The 15,738-nt window shown below is 45.0% G+C and overlaps 2 protein-coding genes across 3 annotated transcripts; one reads left to right on the top strand and one right to left on the bottom strand.

Annotated features, from left to right (window-relative positions):
• Window positions 1–3,507: 3,507 nt before the first annotated feature.
• On the bottom strand, window positions 3,508–9,341 carry LOC135379185 (ADP-ribosylation factor-like protein 3). Its single transcript, XM_064612429.1, has 5 exons — window positions 9,327–9,341; window positions 4,675–4,818; window positions 4,479–4,595; window positions 4,183–4,419; window positions 3,508–3,608 (listed from the first exon to the last, which is right to left on the bottom strand). The coding sequence occupies exons 1-5, from the start codon at window positions 9,339–9,341 to the stop codon at window positions 3,567–3,569; spliced, it is 555 nt and encodes a 184-aa protein (XP_064468499.1). The 3' UTR covers window positions 3,508–3,566.
• Window positions 9,342–10,446: 1,105 nt separating this feature from the next.
• LOC135377244 (U4/U6.U5 small nuclear ribonucleoprotein 27 kDa protein-like) lies at window positions 10,447–15,368 on the top strand. 2 transcript variants are annotated; one of them, XM_064609546.1, is made up of 7 exons: window positions 10,460–10,652; window positions 10,737–10,796; window positions 12,528–12,582; window positions 12,640–12,690; window positions 13,344–13,485; window positions 13,539–13,600; window positions 15,095–15,368. In XM_064609546.1, the coding sequence occupies exons 1-7, from the start codon at window positions 10,622–10,624 to the stop codon at window positions 15,147–15,149; spliced, it is 456 nt and encodes a 151-aa protein (XP_064465616.1). In that variant the 5' UTR covers window positions 10,460–10,621; the 3' UTR covers window positions 15,150–15,368. The 2 variants fall into 2 exon arrangements, with proteins under 2 accessions (XP_064465617.1, XP_064465616.1); XM_064609547.1 differs by lacking the exon at window positions 15,095–15,368 and having other exon boundaries at window positions 10,447–10,652; window positions 10,737–10,873.
• Window positions 15,369–15,738: the final 370 nt, after the last annotated feature.

Here is a 15,738-nt window from a genome sequence, read left to right as displayed (position 1 = left end):
ACGGAAATCATGGTAAGGGACCGAGAGACACGGAACAGGAAGGACTGACAACAGACGTCCGTCCTTCTTGTTCCGTGGTGTCTCTGCCCTAGTAACACATACTGTTGCCACAATGTTGCAGCAACGTTGCGAATGTTGTAAATAGCGGAGCAATGTTTTACAATATTCAACAATATTGTGGCAACGTTGCTAGATGTTGGTCAACATTTTTCTATGCACGGCAACATCGCCACAACGTCACACTAAAATGTTTACCGAATATTGCTGCCAGGAACATTGCAGCAACGTTGGAACAATGTTGAAAACATGTTGTTATTATGTGGCAGTATCATTGCAGCAATGTTGCAAAGAATTTAAACATTGTGGCAATGTCGGAGAAATGTTCGCATGTAACGTTACTAGGATGTGGCTTCAAAAGGACATTAGCCACGTTTTGACAACGTTTGGGGGCAACATTGCAACAACGTTCTGGCAACATTTTGTGTTACTAGGGTGGGTCCCCTACCATGAAGGAGCGTTCTCAAGCACGCGATTTGCGGAGTGCCGGCGACAATTTTTTCTGTTCCGCTCAGGCAGTCTGTTCTTTGGTTTGATTGTCGACATCGCGTCAGGTTCCGCTCTAATATAAATGGTTCGACGAGAAGCCAAGGCGTGGAAAAATTGTCTCTCTCGCAAATCCCGTGCTTGGGAACGCGGCTCGAGTTTATACCAGCTTGCCTGCACCCTCTTCCTTCGAACCACAGAAATGTTGTGCGAGACAGACTATCGATGAGTGTTGGGTTCACCACTATGATCCGCAGACCAAAGCACGAAGCAAACAGTGGCAGCATGCGAGCTCACCACCACTAAACAAAGGCTCGTCAGGTGATGCGTGTTTTGGGACTGCTGTGGTCAAAGACTTCTGGCGGGCCTAGTGCATTTATGAGGAGGCGGAGAAAGAGTTTCCAGGACGATATGATTACACAAAACGAGCAACAATAGCTCATTAATTCATCGGTGGCGCTTGGTCGAGCACACTTTTCCTTCCTGGCAGAATGCACGGCCAACTTCATCAGCACCCCAGAATGTTTCAAATAACGATTCTACCTCAAAGTTGAGATGAGTGGTGTACACAATGCTTGAAATCACATCATCTCTCATACAGTTTGCTTAACAGCTTTTGGAGCCATGTAGACAATGCCAATGTGGCAGGTATAAGCAAACTGAGTATGTCAGAGCCATGACCTACTTGATAGATCCCCTGGTTGAATAATTCGGCGATGGTTTGCTCTTTTTTTCTGTAAGCAACCTTGAGACATGGGGAAGGAACTGCCGTAGACATTGCTCATTAGCATGTGCTCATTAATGAAATAAAAATCCAAACTTTGATACTGTTCCGAACCTTTGTTTTACGTATCTGCGAACCTTCAGCAAATAACATTTGTAGGAAGAAACCTGCTTCCACTTTTTTTTTTTTTTTTTTTCAAGTAACCAATTTGGTTTTCAGCTCAGATATTTATTGCGCAGAGCAGCGTGCCAATGGAGTTTGCGATCGCGCTCTTTGGGCACGTATTGTATCCTGGGAGATTACTGTTATGAGGATGGGTGATCGGGGAGAACAGCACATGTTGTACTGAAAAGTGTTTTGAAGCAGAGTTTAATATGTTTGCTTAATGAAAAACAAATCAAATAATAATCCACTTTCAGGAGAACACACACCCATACACATATATGTAATCAATCTTCTTACATGTAATTTGTTTTAACCATCGCCCACAGGAAATACATAAACTCTCGAGTCTGAATTCTTTCCATAAAACTCAAAAAATAAAAAGCAAAACCATATGTTACTTTTACACTTTGTCGGAACCTGCAGACCTAAATATTTAGACAAAAAGTGCAAGATGCGTTGCAGAAAATCAGTTTTAAGAAAGTTTGAGACCGTTTCGCGCTTTATTTCCAAGTTTTCCCATTTAGTACGCGGGGATCGACGTTCAGTCACAACTCGCAGACGACGGTGGTTCGTCTGCATTGGCCACGACCGGTGAAAGCTGGAGGCTTTGTACTACTTGCCGGAGCTATGTGGGGACTTCATATGTCGCCTGCAGCTCAATTTCTTGTAACTGGTATAGGTAATACCCAGGAAAGTCTCAGGCATGTGTCACTCTTGAGTGAATGACACGTGACATTTTTGCTTTGGGTCTCATGTTTTTGAGTCGAGGTTTAGAAGCGCTCTGCCATGCCGCTTTCTTTAAGAAAAACGAAGAGGGCTTTCTCCGATTTCTTTTGCAATTTTGCCTTTCTATGTTGTTCCAGCCTCAGAACATCAGTTCTCTCTGAAAGCCCGTTCGTGATTGGCTACGGCCGTTGAAAACACGATCCTGATTGGCTCAAGTCGACGAGCGCGCAAGCTTTGTTTCGGCGGAGCCGCCGGCCAATCAGGCTTTCGGCGGACTCCGGAAGCACAAATTTAGAAAAAAAAGAGAGAAATAAAACATATGGTTGCTGGAGTCGAAAGATATGTTTTGGGCGAATCTCGAATCCCTCGATGAAAGATGTATCTGTCCCTTCTATGTTGTTCCAGCCTCAGAACATCAGTTTCTCTCTTGCTCGAATCCCTGCCTGGGATTCGCAGATTCAGTTGGCCCATCCCTAGTTTGGAGACTTTCTTCTCCTTTCTGATAAGCAAGTTCCCATAGTTCTCTGGGATTTTCTCATGTCGCGAACGTGACGGAAGATAAGGAACGGCTTTGGTATTCCTTCTCTTCCCGACTGGTGGTGCGTCTCGATAAAGGGACACCCTATCTCACCTACCACGTCATAATCAGCCACTCGATCCTATATATGCACAATCCGGTGGGACAGTTATAAAATTTGAAAGCGGACGATGAAATTGAAAAAAAAACTGCTTCATTTTTCACGCGGATGAAACTAGTTTGCAAGCAGACCACACAGCAGCCAAGAAGTAGGAGCTACATTTTTGCACGGAAGCATCTGGTAGAGTGAGTGACGCGGCCATGATACGGTAATTATTCCTCAGGATTACGTTCAGGATCTATTGTTATACAGCGTAGCAATGATGATGATTGTAAGACCCTTGCAAGGACATGCACTGATTGCTCGAAAATCATAATCCAGTAGGTCACTGGGCACAGCTTTTTCTTTCAGGCCAGTTTTACCTTAGTTTATCCATATCTAGGTGAAGTTTTGGGCTTTGCAATTCCCCATACTTATGTGTGCATTTTGCACTTGTTCCTCAGAGATATGGAAGCACCGCAAAGTTGAGTGAAGCGCATTTAAAACCAACCTCTTAGTGCAAACACTTCGTGCAAAACTTTGAAACCTGGTCCAGATGTTCTAGGGTGATTTATATATTCTGGCTTCGCCTCAAGTGAACTTTGTGTGGGCTTGAATTGAAACATTCCTTGAAAGCAACAGATTATCACAAAACCTTGATCAATTTCTTTTCGGCCACATGGATAGCAAACGACAGGAATCACTGCGGAATTTAGTACGTACACAGCAACAAGGAGGTTGTTTGTTACAGTGAAAAATTGTCTTCGTTGTCATTCCTAAAGAGATTTCTTCTATTTCCTCTTTATAGTTTTGCACACCCATTCCAGTCCATCCTGAAAAAGAGCAGGCTAATTAAAACGGCATTTGAGAGGTCATAGATAAAAGCACCTGCATAATACTTTAGACGAGGATTTATGCGTTTCCTTAGGTTGGGACCAACTTGTTCCATGCAAAGTGGTTAAAATGCTCACATGTCCGCAGTGGCACTGTTTTATGCTTCAGTGATGCTTTCACCATCAAAGCGTACACTCTTAAAAATGAACTTGACCACATAGCCAACATCCCGAATGACAACGTTCTCGCCCCTGATTTGTTGGAAACGGGAGGCGGAGCCTATTCTGTGCCGTGCATAATGGCACAAAATAGGCTCCGCCTCCCGTTTTCAACAAATCAGGGGCAAGAACGTTGTCATCTGGTATGATGGTTGGCTAGGAGCCTGCTATATGTGGTGAAGTTCATTTTTAAGAGTGTAGCTTCCGGTTTAACGTATCGTAAGATATGTCACTGAACTGACACCATCAGCCAGCTTTTTCCAGGTAGGCCCCAGTGACTTTCAATGAAAACTAAAGCAAATGTTGCTCCGTGAGGTACGCATCTACGACTGATTGATTTTTATCAATGAGTTACCTTGAGCCCTTCCCCCGAAAGTGCGCTACAGGCTTGAATCTGCCACACACGGTCTTTGATAGCCGGCAGATTAAGTCCCTGGGCTAGTTCACCTGCGGGCGCGCTGTTGAAAAGGTCTTGCTTGTTGGCAAATACCAAGAGAGGCACACCATACAGTTTGTCTTCTACTAAGAGTTCCGCTAGTTCCACCCCGGTCTCTTCAAAGCGTTTCCGGTCCGAGCTGTCAATCACGTACAGCTGTCAAAAGAGAAAACATTCACTGTTTGTGTATATGCCATCATGGCCAGTAAACTTGCCAAAACGTCCGTATTTTCAAAGTAGTTCTGCCAGTAGGGTCTTATTTTTCGCTGACCTCCTATATCCCATACGTTGAGCTTGAAACCATCCGCTTGCACACTTTTGATGTTGAAGCCCTGGTGTTGAAGAGAGTAAGGTCCTCTGAAAAGCCCCGTGTACAATGGCACCGCGCGTGGGAATGGAACAAAAGATCACCTGAGTGGGCGTAATATGGGCGATATCTTCCGAGGCGAGCTTCTTGAGAATGGTCGTCTTGCCCGCATTGTCCAGCCCGAGCAGCAGGATTCGTAGTTCACGGTCTGGGGTTGATTTCAGCTTCCGCAGCAAAGACAGCAACCCCTACATGTTAGGCAGATTACTTGTACCAGTCAGTTCTTGGGAGAAGTCCGAAAACTTGTGGGCAGTGGGTCGCATCCACTTTGTAAACCATTTTCAGAACTACTTGCCAAGCGAACCGAATGCAATAACGATCTGCTAACGGGACTCTCCTTTTCATACACAATACGCCGGCTTTTTCCACGGCTGTTGACACCGCAAAGCAGGCTTCACCTAGTACACACGCGCATTAGGTGAAGCCCACTTGCAGAATGGTGGGATAGTCGAAAATCGGAAGCCGTCTCTCGTCCTTGTGCTGTAAGGAGAGGTGTCCGTGCTCGCGGGAAAACTGCCAAGAAACTCGTACAACTTTCTTCAATAGCCTTAGAGAAGAAGTATTTTTTCAATGGGCAGATTTGGACAGGGCTGCACGTGATAATGTTCATTTCGCGTTCCATACCGCCAACCGTCACGAACGGGCCACATGTGCATATATCGATGCCTCTAACGAGAAAATTGGCGCATAATAATATTCATGTGGCTCCCCTCAACTGGTAACTCCCGGTTCATACCCCCCAACTAGTATTTCACCTAGGCTTGAGCCCTCCGTGTCGCTGCTTTGCATTCCATTTGCTTCGAAATGGGGCAGATGTGCTTTACTGCGCAGCCCAATTCTCTAGTTGGAAACTAAGTTTCTCCGTGTTTTGTTTTAGCAAGGACGAAAATGACGGGTAAAACAGAAGCTTTGGGTTCCACCCCACTGGCTGGGCGGAGAATCGTATATATCAAACTGCCAAGCTGGAAAAGCTCCAGCTGTACTACGAAATTTGTCAGCTGCTTTTCACACATCAATTGAGCAATTGAACGTAAAATAGAGGTAGTACGTAATAGAAGGCACATACGTACCATGGTTGACACTTTGGCGTGAAAAACGCGTTGCCCCGGGCAACAAAACCCAAACAGTGAGCCGTCGAAGGGGACGAGTTGACTTCCTCAGTGATGCGGTAACCGTTTACAAAAATACAACGTATTCCAGCGCTATCTTTCCTCTACGACATAGTGCAACTTGTTCTTATTTTACCACAATTTTTGAAATATATCTTACTTTTCCCACGGTTTTAATGCCTCTCTCATATCCAGCTCAGATATCTCCATATATATCTCATATATATCTATATATCTATATCTATATATATATACAGATATCAGATATCTATATCTATATATATCTCCATATATATCTCATATCCAGCTCCACACTTATGCTCGAAAAGAAAAGCCGACAACTGGCAGTAATACTTATCCGAGAAACAATAATTAGCTTTGTCATTAGTTCTAACGAATGGTACTTCCCTGAAGTTATAGAGTTGGAATTATACGACGTATATAGGGGGACACTTACTATGGAGATTAATAACTGCTTTTACAACACAATAACAATACAATATACAAAGTAAAGTCCTGTGGTTACACTGAGGGAAGGTAAAACGGGTAGGAACACTTTATTACAATTAACACGAACGAGGCTCTGCACGAAAGCCTTGCTCGTGTCACTGGAAGTAATAAGGGCGGTGCTTTATTATATCGTGAAGCTTTAAGTATAAAAAATGCGGGGTCCAGGTGCGTAAGTGTGCATTCAGTGCTGATAACTGCTCCAGTCGAGAAGTTTTTGGAAGATTCAAACAGGAGGGACGCAAGATAAGTCTCGTGCTTTTGATAAAGATTAAGCCACTAGGCATGCTGAGGGTGTGAGTGGGTACCTTGCGGAAGAGGGCGTTGTTGGTTCAGGATATAAAGCAGGTTTGACAATAATAAATCCCTGTTCGTCAATCTGTGCCTGTGTATTGTGTCGTCTTTTGGCACGGGGGTTCTATCGCTTTTAACGAACAGCCCAATTTTTAACCATTTTCGTGTCACTGCTTTTCCCCAGGGTCAAGATCAGGGTCGCTTTATCCCTTTTGGATCAGGGCAGAGCTCGTGTAAGAGCTTCACAGGCGTATATAGAGACTGAGAAAAGTCTGTGAAATAAAATAAATAAACACTACAACATCATCAACTTTCTCTGGGTTCCCCTAAAAAGGGTGGGCGTACCCCTGCATTATACATCGTATAATTCCAGCTCTTAACTTCAGGTAAGTACCATTCGTTAGAACAGGTAATTATACTTCCGCATATGTCGCCACTTGGTTAACAACCGCTTCTTCAAAGCTTCGTGTACACCCGTACACAAAAGTCTGCGCCCTCGTGCTAGAATTCTGACTGTAATATTACGCAAATTATGTCCATAGGACAGTCCGCAAAAATTTAGCTATGGAACGCAATAATCTTGCACATGGAAGCAGCTGCTCCCTGGGCTGCTCATCTATAGTGGTTTGTCCCTTCAGGTGACGCACCCTTGAAAGTCGCTAGGGATCGAAGCTTAGCTCAATAGGTAGAGCCCTGGACCAGTAATCCACAGGATGTGGGTTCGAGTCCTACAGCTGGCAAAACCTTTTCAGTGACTTTCATCTTTCATCGTTAGTGGAATGTGCCAATGCCATATGCCAGCTAGCTCTATCGATGCTTTATGCAGCTTGCTGTGGAGTCTCGGGACGCTTGCTAGCATGAAATAAGTTTGAGTTGATAATAGAATATCGGAGTAACCAGCACGGTGACGAAAGATACGTGAGACGTAGGACTCCAGACAACGCAAGAGGACCGGCCCTTGAGGTAAATCTGGGTCAAAAAATTATGGCCAGGGCAAAAGTCTTCCCAGGGAACAGATCATCTTTCAATGCCTAAGAACTTGTTCTCAGGCACTTGGAGGCTTGTGTGTTGTCCTTTCTTTTTTCATTCCAGCCTCAGAACATGTAGTTACACGCTTTTGACCCAATATTGGGCAATCTCACAAGATTTTAGTTTGGGTCTCCTCTATAGATTTTGGAGGATGTTAGGGGTGGTGGGTGGGTCTAGGTAAAACACTGGCCAGAACGCTTCGAGGCACTTCCATCACTGATGTCAATCGGGATTTCGTGAGAGCAAATATGAAGACCTGTAGGCCATCAACCCATCATGCACAGACTCACTCCTTCGTAAGGAAATGGCACTTTTTATGGCTGGAGGTGGCAGAGGACCGCTGCGTACAGGTATTTACGTTTACGTATGTTTCTTCTAGCGCAGAAGCTGAGTGGACCTTCAGTGTGGCAGCCAGTAGGCAGCCAGCACAAAAGTTGGCTCCGAACTGGGGGACACCATCCTGCTTTCTCAGGTCGTGTTTTAATCATTGCACAACGTGATAAGCATACAGCGACGGTTGTAAACTGTTTAGTGTTTCGTTTCTTTCCATTCGTTTTTTTTTTCTTTTATTTATTTTTATTTTTGTTGTTGTTGTTGCTGTTCTTCATTCGAGTGGAACGTTACACAGTTTGAGGAAATTATAAAGTAATATTCTATCACTTCAAGTGTAGTGGTACTGTCACGTGCAACAGTGAAATGCGGATGAATAAGAAAGGGGTGGCATTATCGTAGCAAAAAATAAATAAATAAAAATAGTCTGTAGTGCAATCGCTCGAAATATGACGTAAAACGTCGCTGACAAGGTTTCGTATAATCATCCCTCAGGTCGCAACACGCACGTATACCTTTTTTGCTCCCTGCGCTGATGTCGTACAAGAAAGCATGCACACAGACACATAATCATCAGGCATAGACCAAGGAGTACTCTGAGTCTACTGGTCAACGTTCATTGCGTTGCGGGTCGGGTGAGCTTTTGGAAAAAAATATGCGGGCGAACGCGTGTCTGAATTTGTAACGGGACGCGGATTTGAACCTGAGGGTGCGGGTCGGATGCGGGTTAGATAATTTTGACCCGCGCAGGACTATACTTGGAAGCACCATCTGAACTCGTAACCAATCCCAAAATCCCGTCCCGGGATCCCGGGATTGACAACCCTAAGCAGGAGACGACAAACAGCAGTATGCCATCATGGAATATGTTACCAACTACCTTGCCTGCTTCAACCGTCACAGTTATACAGTCAGTCTGACATCCTCAGGAAGAGAGTGAGAGTATGTAACTATCTCGAATCCATTAATTAACTATTTAATCGGGAAACTTTGGACAAAAGCAAGATATAGCAGAACTGGAAACAATCCTGTTTCTCGAAAATCCATTCTGGCATGTTTTGTTCTATCATTTTCTAGTAGTAGTAGCCATGTCCTATCCCTTTTGAGTCAGGGCTAGCCACAATGAGTCATTGGGGGCAGCACTGCAGCAACAACAATCACACATTGGAAGAAAGGAACGAGGTGTCCTTCAACACCCATTGCCAATTCAACACTCATTATAGTCAAAACACAAGACCTCTTGCCATTTGGCCTAGGTCCTAGACATATTCTATAGACATTCCTTTTCTCTGTGTTTAGACGTCTATTAGCCAATAGCCCATCATGTGCTGCCTGGGTTTTTCTTACTTTCCTCTTCCCAAGTTAAATATTTTGCAGACAGACGCCTAGTCCTTTTCCGCTATTTAGGTAAATATATATGATAGTACCTTCCTGGTCACCATAGTTTTGGCGCTCTATGGCCTTTGTTGCCTTTGTGCCATTAAACACATAATCAATCAATCAACCTTCCTGGCCCACATCTTTTCGTCTATACGTTTCTGAGTTTTTGCCTCCCGGTCCTCAGAGGAGGACCACCCCATATCTCCCATAACCCCCCCTTTGGTGTATTATTCGCGCCTATAGTGCCAATATCTCACCACACCCCTCTGGCGTGTTTCCATAAAGGACTGTATTCCCGGATTTGGGCAAAGTACTGCGTTTCTGTCAACCCTGGTACCATCACCCCCTTCCAAATCATACGGATTACTTTATATCTGTGCTACAAGCCCATAGACCCCTGTTTTTAATTATTGCCGAATTTCGCCTTGCCTTTTTCATCAAAAAGTCTTCCTGTTCTTTTAAATAGTTACTGCCCGTATTGCCGAAGCCGAACCTATAGGAAACTGGCGCCCCCAAATGGTCGCGTGAACGGCCGTTCCGCCACTCCAACAGTCGAACCGACGCTCCATTGAGCCAGACAGAAGATGCCATCACGATGCTATTCCGCAATACTGAAACCGAAAATGAGAAGCTGGGATGCTGACGCACCGCGCGTCCTGGCCTAGGATTCTTCTACCGGGGGTTGTTTCTTCTGCACTCCTTCCACTACTGTTCCAGTCTCATTTTCGTGAGGTTCGCGTGATCCATCGTGAGCCATCCGTTGGTCGTGGATCGTGATAAGTGACGAACGAACGACAGCACATAAGCAAGTGATCAAGTGGGAAAATATTCACCGCTTATTTGTTTAACGAATACATATAAGATACGCACATAGCACGCCGAATTTATATAGCAAGTGATGAATTTAGGAAAACGAGTGCGTCAAGTTTAGCGGAATGAAGCAGCCGCCGGAAGGCAACGCCTTCCATGTGAACAACCATTATGGTGGCCACCATACAACCACTGATCTCTAAAGGCTGAAAGCTTCCTTGAGCTGAATACAGCGCCACCTACTACATTGGGAACACCTCAAAAGTCTGACAAGCAGAGAAAAATCATCCTAAAAACATGAGCATTATGCTACGTTTTCTTACGCGTTTTTTTTTTGCACTGTGACTGGCTTTTTTGAGTCTGCCCTGTATTTACGCAACGCGGAGGCGCTCAGTGCAGAGTACTCTCTCACGAAGACGATCAACAATGGCACGAATCCAGTTGGATGCAATCGGTCGTTTTGCATAATTGCTCATAATTTAGGATTCCAAGTGTCTATTTTACTCAAGAAAGCAGATTGTGGCTTAGCGTAATGGGCCGATCACGGTCACCACAAAGACGAGGTACAAACGTTCTTTCCAATTGATTTTCTGGGTGTTAAATGACAAGCACAAAGTATGACTAACTTTGGTGTTTTTCTCTAAAAGAGCGTCATAGGTCCCGATCACGAGAGCGAGACCGAGATGGAGAGCGTAGAGGGATCCGAGGTAAGGACAAACATAGCAATGGCGCACTTGACCCGCTCATGTCAGCTGCGCCGACTTGCACGCGGATGTGTGCAGTGGTAAGCAATGCTTCCCTCTCCGTGCTGGCTTCCACTTTCACCGAGGTTACCCAGCTCTGATTTCCAAGTGGTAATTACAGTGTTCCTCTTGTCATAGCCTAAGTGGACCCGTGTAACCCTGTGCAAGGGGACACACTTTGACCACAAAATGGTTCTATTTCAAACCAGTTTGGCTTCAAAGTGGTTCCATTTTGACCAACTTGAGACTGTTTTTCCACCTGGCCACTTTCTATGGTCTGGATAAGAGAACGAGGGGCATTTTGGACGCCGCCAAACAAAATAAAAGCTGCTCCTTTGAGTCCTAAGGGAATGTGTGATCGCAAAGGGTCACTGGTCTCCCGCAGAATGTCATAAATGGCGGCTGCAAATGCGTTTTATGCCTGGTGTGTGGGGAGAAACCTGCCCGGACTGTTTGTGCCAACTGGGACAAAGAGGGGGTGGTTCCCTATTTCGTGTCTACACTGGGGGACATGACTGTTAAAATGGCAAGCTGGTGCTTGAAATCCGACGCAACAAGTTGAGCTGCTTAGCGTTTGCTGCCCTTCACCTTCAATGGACTCGACTGAATTTGGGTCTCATCTGGACCCTTAAATTGGTCACGTTCAGAGTCTGCAGGGAGAGAGTTTTCTTTTCTCAAATTTTTTGCCGTAGTCATCACAGTCTGTGCTACAAAGCTAAGATGAACATGTTTTGCGTAAATGAGCTTGTAGAGGGCTTCAAATAGAGTGGTGCGCAGACTTGCCTTAAATGGCGGAGTGCGTGTCAGCGGGCACTGATAGACAGCTCGAAACGAGATTGGGATGATCCACTATCCTGTCGAAGGGAGGGGCGGTGCACACAACCCGATGCGTTAATATTTCAGCTTCTCAGGAGCGCTGCACCGTTTATCTGATGTACCTGGGGTGGCCTCGATCACGTGCTTATATCGGTAATCTGGGAACTGCATACGTGCATCATTGTCGAACATCATTCAAGCACATCTTTTGAGACCCTTTGCAAGTGTGACGGGTCGGGTTATTTAATTGGGACACGTCTTCGAGACTATGCGCGGAGAAAAAAAAAATAGCGCCTCAACCTTCGTTAACAAAACCGATTCGTCTTGTTGGTTGATAGCCAAGTGAGCCCGCATTCATGTTGTACAACAAATCAAGGACTCCGGTAGTTGCCCAACTGAGCTTAATGGAAACCAGGAATAGAAGTGAAGCTCGCTGACGCGAGGTCACGCGGAATGAACCTGTATACTTCTTCCTTAACACACGTATTCAAAACGACTTTATTTCGAAAGAGTGGTATTTCTAATATCTAGTCGGCCCGCCTTCCGCATCTACGACAGCCTGAAGGTGTCGAGGCATTGAATCGCACGGTACTACAATATAGCCCCTGTTTGAATGATGTCACATGGTGTTCCCTGAGTACCGTTACAAGAACGTGATCGAGGCCACCGGATGGTACATGACATGAATGGCTCCAGAGAAGCCGACCTTCCCTTCAAGGGGATAGTGGATCATCCCAGCTGTCTATCAGCGCTCGATGACACGCGCTCCGCTGTTAAGTAAGGCTTTTATTGGTTGTTTTCTGATAGGTGTGAAGCACTAGAATGTGTGCTTTGCCTGTCTTTCTTGACAAAACATTTGTATGCAACCATCCTTTCCAGAGCGTCACAGGAGCCGTTCCTTGTCTCCTAGGCACAGGTCGCCACGGCGGCGTAGGTAGGGAGGTCCGCTACCTCATTTGAAACGAGTTCAACAAATATTTCTCTACTCTAGGTCTCCACGTAGGAAATCAAGGTCTCCACGGCCACGTAGATCTCGGAGCAGGCAAGCAGCATTGAATGCTTATGGGAACAAAATCTGCTGACTTCGTGTGCCTCTTTTTTTGTTAAGCGGGGCAAAACTGGTCAATTTTAGTTGCCCTTTCAGGTTTATGTGACGCATACTTTCCACTATTGCTGCGTTTGGTCGTTTGAATGTGTAACGTGCGAACCGCATGACACAAAACCTGTCTGAATTCAACTTTTTTCGGTCTGATCTGGAAAGGCCAGGCTTCTGTGCTGAAATGGGAAGTGTCCTAAACCGAAGAAGTAGCAAGCATCCAATGGCTATTCAGCCAGAAGGAGAACCATAGCAGTATGTGTGACTTCTTCTCCTACGAATGCAGGGATTATCTCATTGAGCTGGATGGTTGAAGGCGATGTGCCCCAACGTCAGAAATCTTGGGTTTGCAGTTCAGTACGATGCGGTGATGCATGAAAAAAGTTTGTTCCCGGTTTTGGTTCGGGTAGTTTTTCGTGCCATGCGGTTCAGCCAAGTAGCGCGTGATTTGTACCAAATCTTATATCGAAGCCAAAAAAGAGCCTCGAATTAAAAATGGGTCCACAACAGAATTGTAGAGGAGGAATGTTTCCGTTTACTCGGATGTTTGGATGCATGAGAGAGAGATGTGTGCATGGTTAATAAGGTGTTGCCGTTAGGGAACGCAAGGAGAAGAAGGAGGCTCTGCCCAAATTTCTCCTGGACCGTCCTCCTATTACGGACAAGGATCTCGAAGGGAAGACTGAGGAGGAAGTGGAAATGATGAAGCTCATGGGATTTGCTAACTTTGATACCTCCAAAGTAAGAGTACTCGGAAACGCTAGAAACGCTTTGTGACATTCAACCCTTTGCAGGGAAAGCACGTTCCGGGGAACAACGTCTCTGCAGTGCACGTCATTCACAAACGCAAGTACCGGTACGTGCGCCGTCCAGAGTAGACACGTACATGCAAAGACTTTGTTTTCACGCGGCACCAATGTAACAGAGGGCGAAGCAGTGAAAGTCACTGTCTTCATTTTTATCGGGGAATGGTAACGGGCATATTTCTGTCACTGTTTTCATTAGTACCGCGCTACTTTCGTTTCCATTACTGTTTCCGGGAATGGAATGGCCGCAGGAGGACAGACCATTAAGCTCTGTCAAGAGACCCTGTCTTGCGAGAGTGTTGCATCGGTGTCACGCGTACATACTACGCAAATAATTTCACATCGATGAGATGAGCTACATCTTGCGGGACTGGTAAAAAAATGTGCAGGAACGCATTTTCATCCTGTACAGCAGGGATCTCCAATGTGTGGGCCGAATGCGAATCCTCCAGGGCTCATGCAATCAAAGAGATAGAGAGAAAAAAAAAGAAGCTAGTAGACCGTTGTGGGCCATTCCCATACACTACCCTCTGCTGTGGCCACCCAACGCTTCCTTCGGAGCGGTCCAAGGTCGTCCTCTACCTATATTTTCAGAATTTGATGGCGTCAGAGAGTCTCTTTCATAATCACGCGTTGAACTATCGAGCCTCCGGTGGATGTCAGTTTGCACATTGCAGTATTTCCATGTTTTTGCGCCCGATACCACCTTTAGCAGCCCCATAAACAGGTATACGTTCTCAGGTACCTCAACAGAGGAAAGAAACAAACTTTAGGTGGCTTTTCTAAAAACTTGATTCTCTAAAGCGGTGCATCTCAACCAGGGTTCCGCGAAGCTCTTTCGGACAGCATTGTTATATCCAACGGAATGGCCAGGTTGCCGCAGCTAACGGCCATTGCAAACGGTAAAGCTAGCAGCTGTGGTCTTCGTGGGTTGGCTCATCCCGCAAATCCACCCCACACTATTGCTTTTGCTTCTTGTGTTTCAAAGGCATTACAAACACTTGGAAAGCCGTAGCTACTTTGGAGAAACTTCGGAGCGACCCTTCTGCCCACATGGACTGTGTGGAAACCCACAGTATATACGTTAGCTGCGGGAAAGTAGAGTGAAACAATTGAATGAATCCGGCAAACCTCAAGCAACATCTTGTGACGAAGCTTTAAATAATAAAATAAATTATAATTACGCATTTAAAAAATCGGTTAGACGGAATAAAAATTTGCTACTTGTATGGAATCTAGTTGACCTCACCAACTTCTATATACTGTTGCCCCAGTGCTGTAAACCAATATTCGCTAAAACGTTACTCCACGAAACGTGGCTCTCTAGGAAGAAGCTAAATGGATCGGCATTGAAAAGTCCCACGAAATTTGTTCTCCTGTTGGGTTAAGCCAGTGTTCATATCCCTCTCTTGAGAGCGTTCCAGCTTAGGACGTAGTTTGCTATTCGTGAACCTCTCCATTCTTAGCTGCAGTCACTTGTTGTCGCAGTATTATTTTTTTGTTTATTCTACTGGAGATTACATGACATAAATGTCTCTTTGCAGTCAGTACATGAATCGCAAAGGTGGATTCAACAGACCCCTGGACTTTGTTGCGTGAGACCTTCTGGAGCAAAAACATCTCTTGCGATGTCATCTAAGGGAAAGCACGTATCTTGGCCATTTATCTAATCTAGCCGAGGCTTTGTTCCAGAAATGGGAAAATGCTGGTTGAGATTCCTCTTTACAGCGTTGCACACGTGTAAGCACATAATTTACCTTATGTAACTGTGGCCACACGCAATAATGCATATTTCTATAAAGGTGCATTTCATTTTGAGTTGTCTGAGACTCTGTGTCAAGAAAATTGTATTTGTGTTAATTTTAGGTCGCTCGTTAATTAACAGAAAGCCCCGTGTAATCTGACACTGAATAAAAATTTTGTAAACTACAAAAACTGCTCTTCCGCTCTTTGTATGATAATGAACACATCCGTGGTCATCACCCATACCACCATTTGCCATTGGAAATGAAAACTTGAAAGAAAAAAAAAATATTGTGGTGCTAGTTACCTACAGGTAGGCATGTGGGAATATTTTAAAGCCAAACTGAATAGATGTTTGTAGAGATCAGAATATGAAGTAGTGCTCCCATTGTTTTATGCCAGGCTCTCTCTTCATTGTTTCATTTCACTACAGTATTATATACTG

Source organism: Ornithodoros turicata, chromosome 1, assembly GCF_037126465.1.
Source record: "Ornithodoros turicata isolate Travis chromosome 1, ASM3712646v1, whole genome shotgun sequence".
NCBI lineage: Eukaryota > Metazoa > Arthropoda > Arachnida > Ixodida > Argasidae > Ornithodoros > Ornithodoros turicata.
Note: the sequence above shows the minus strand (reverse complement) of the source record. Positions and strands in the feature narration are given on the sequence as shown.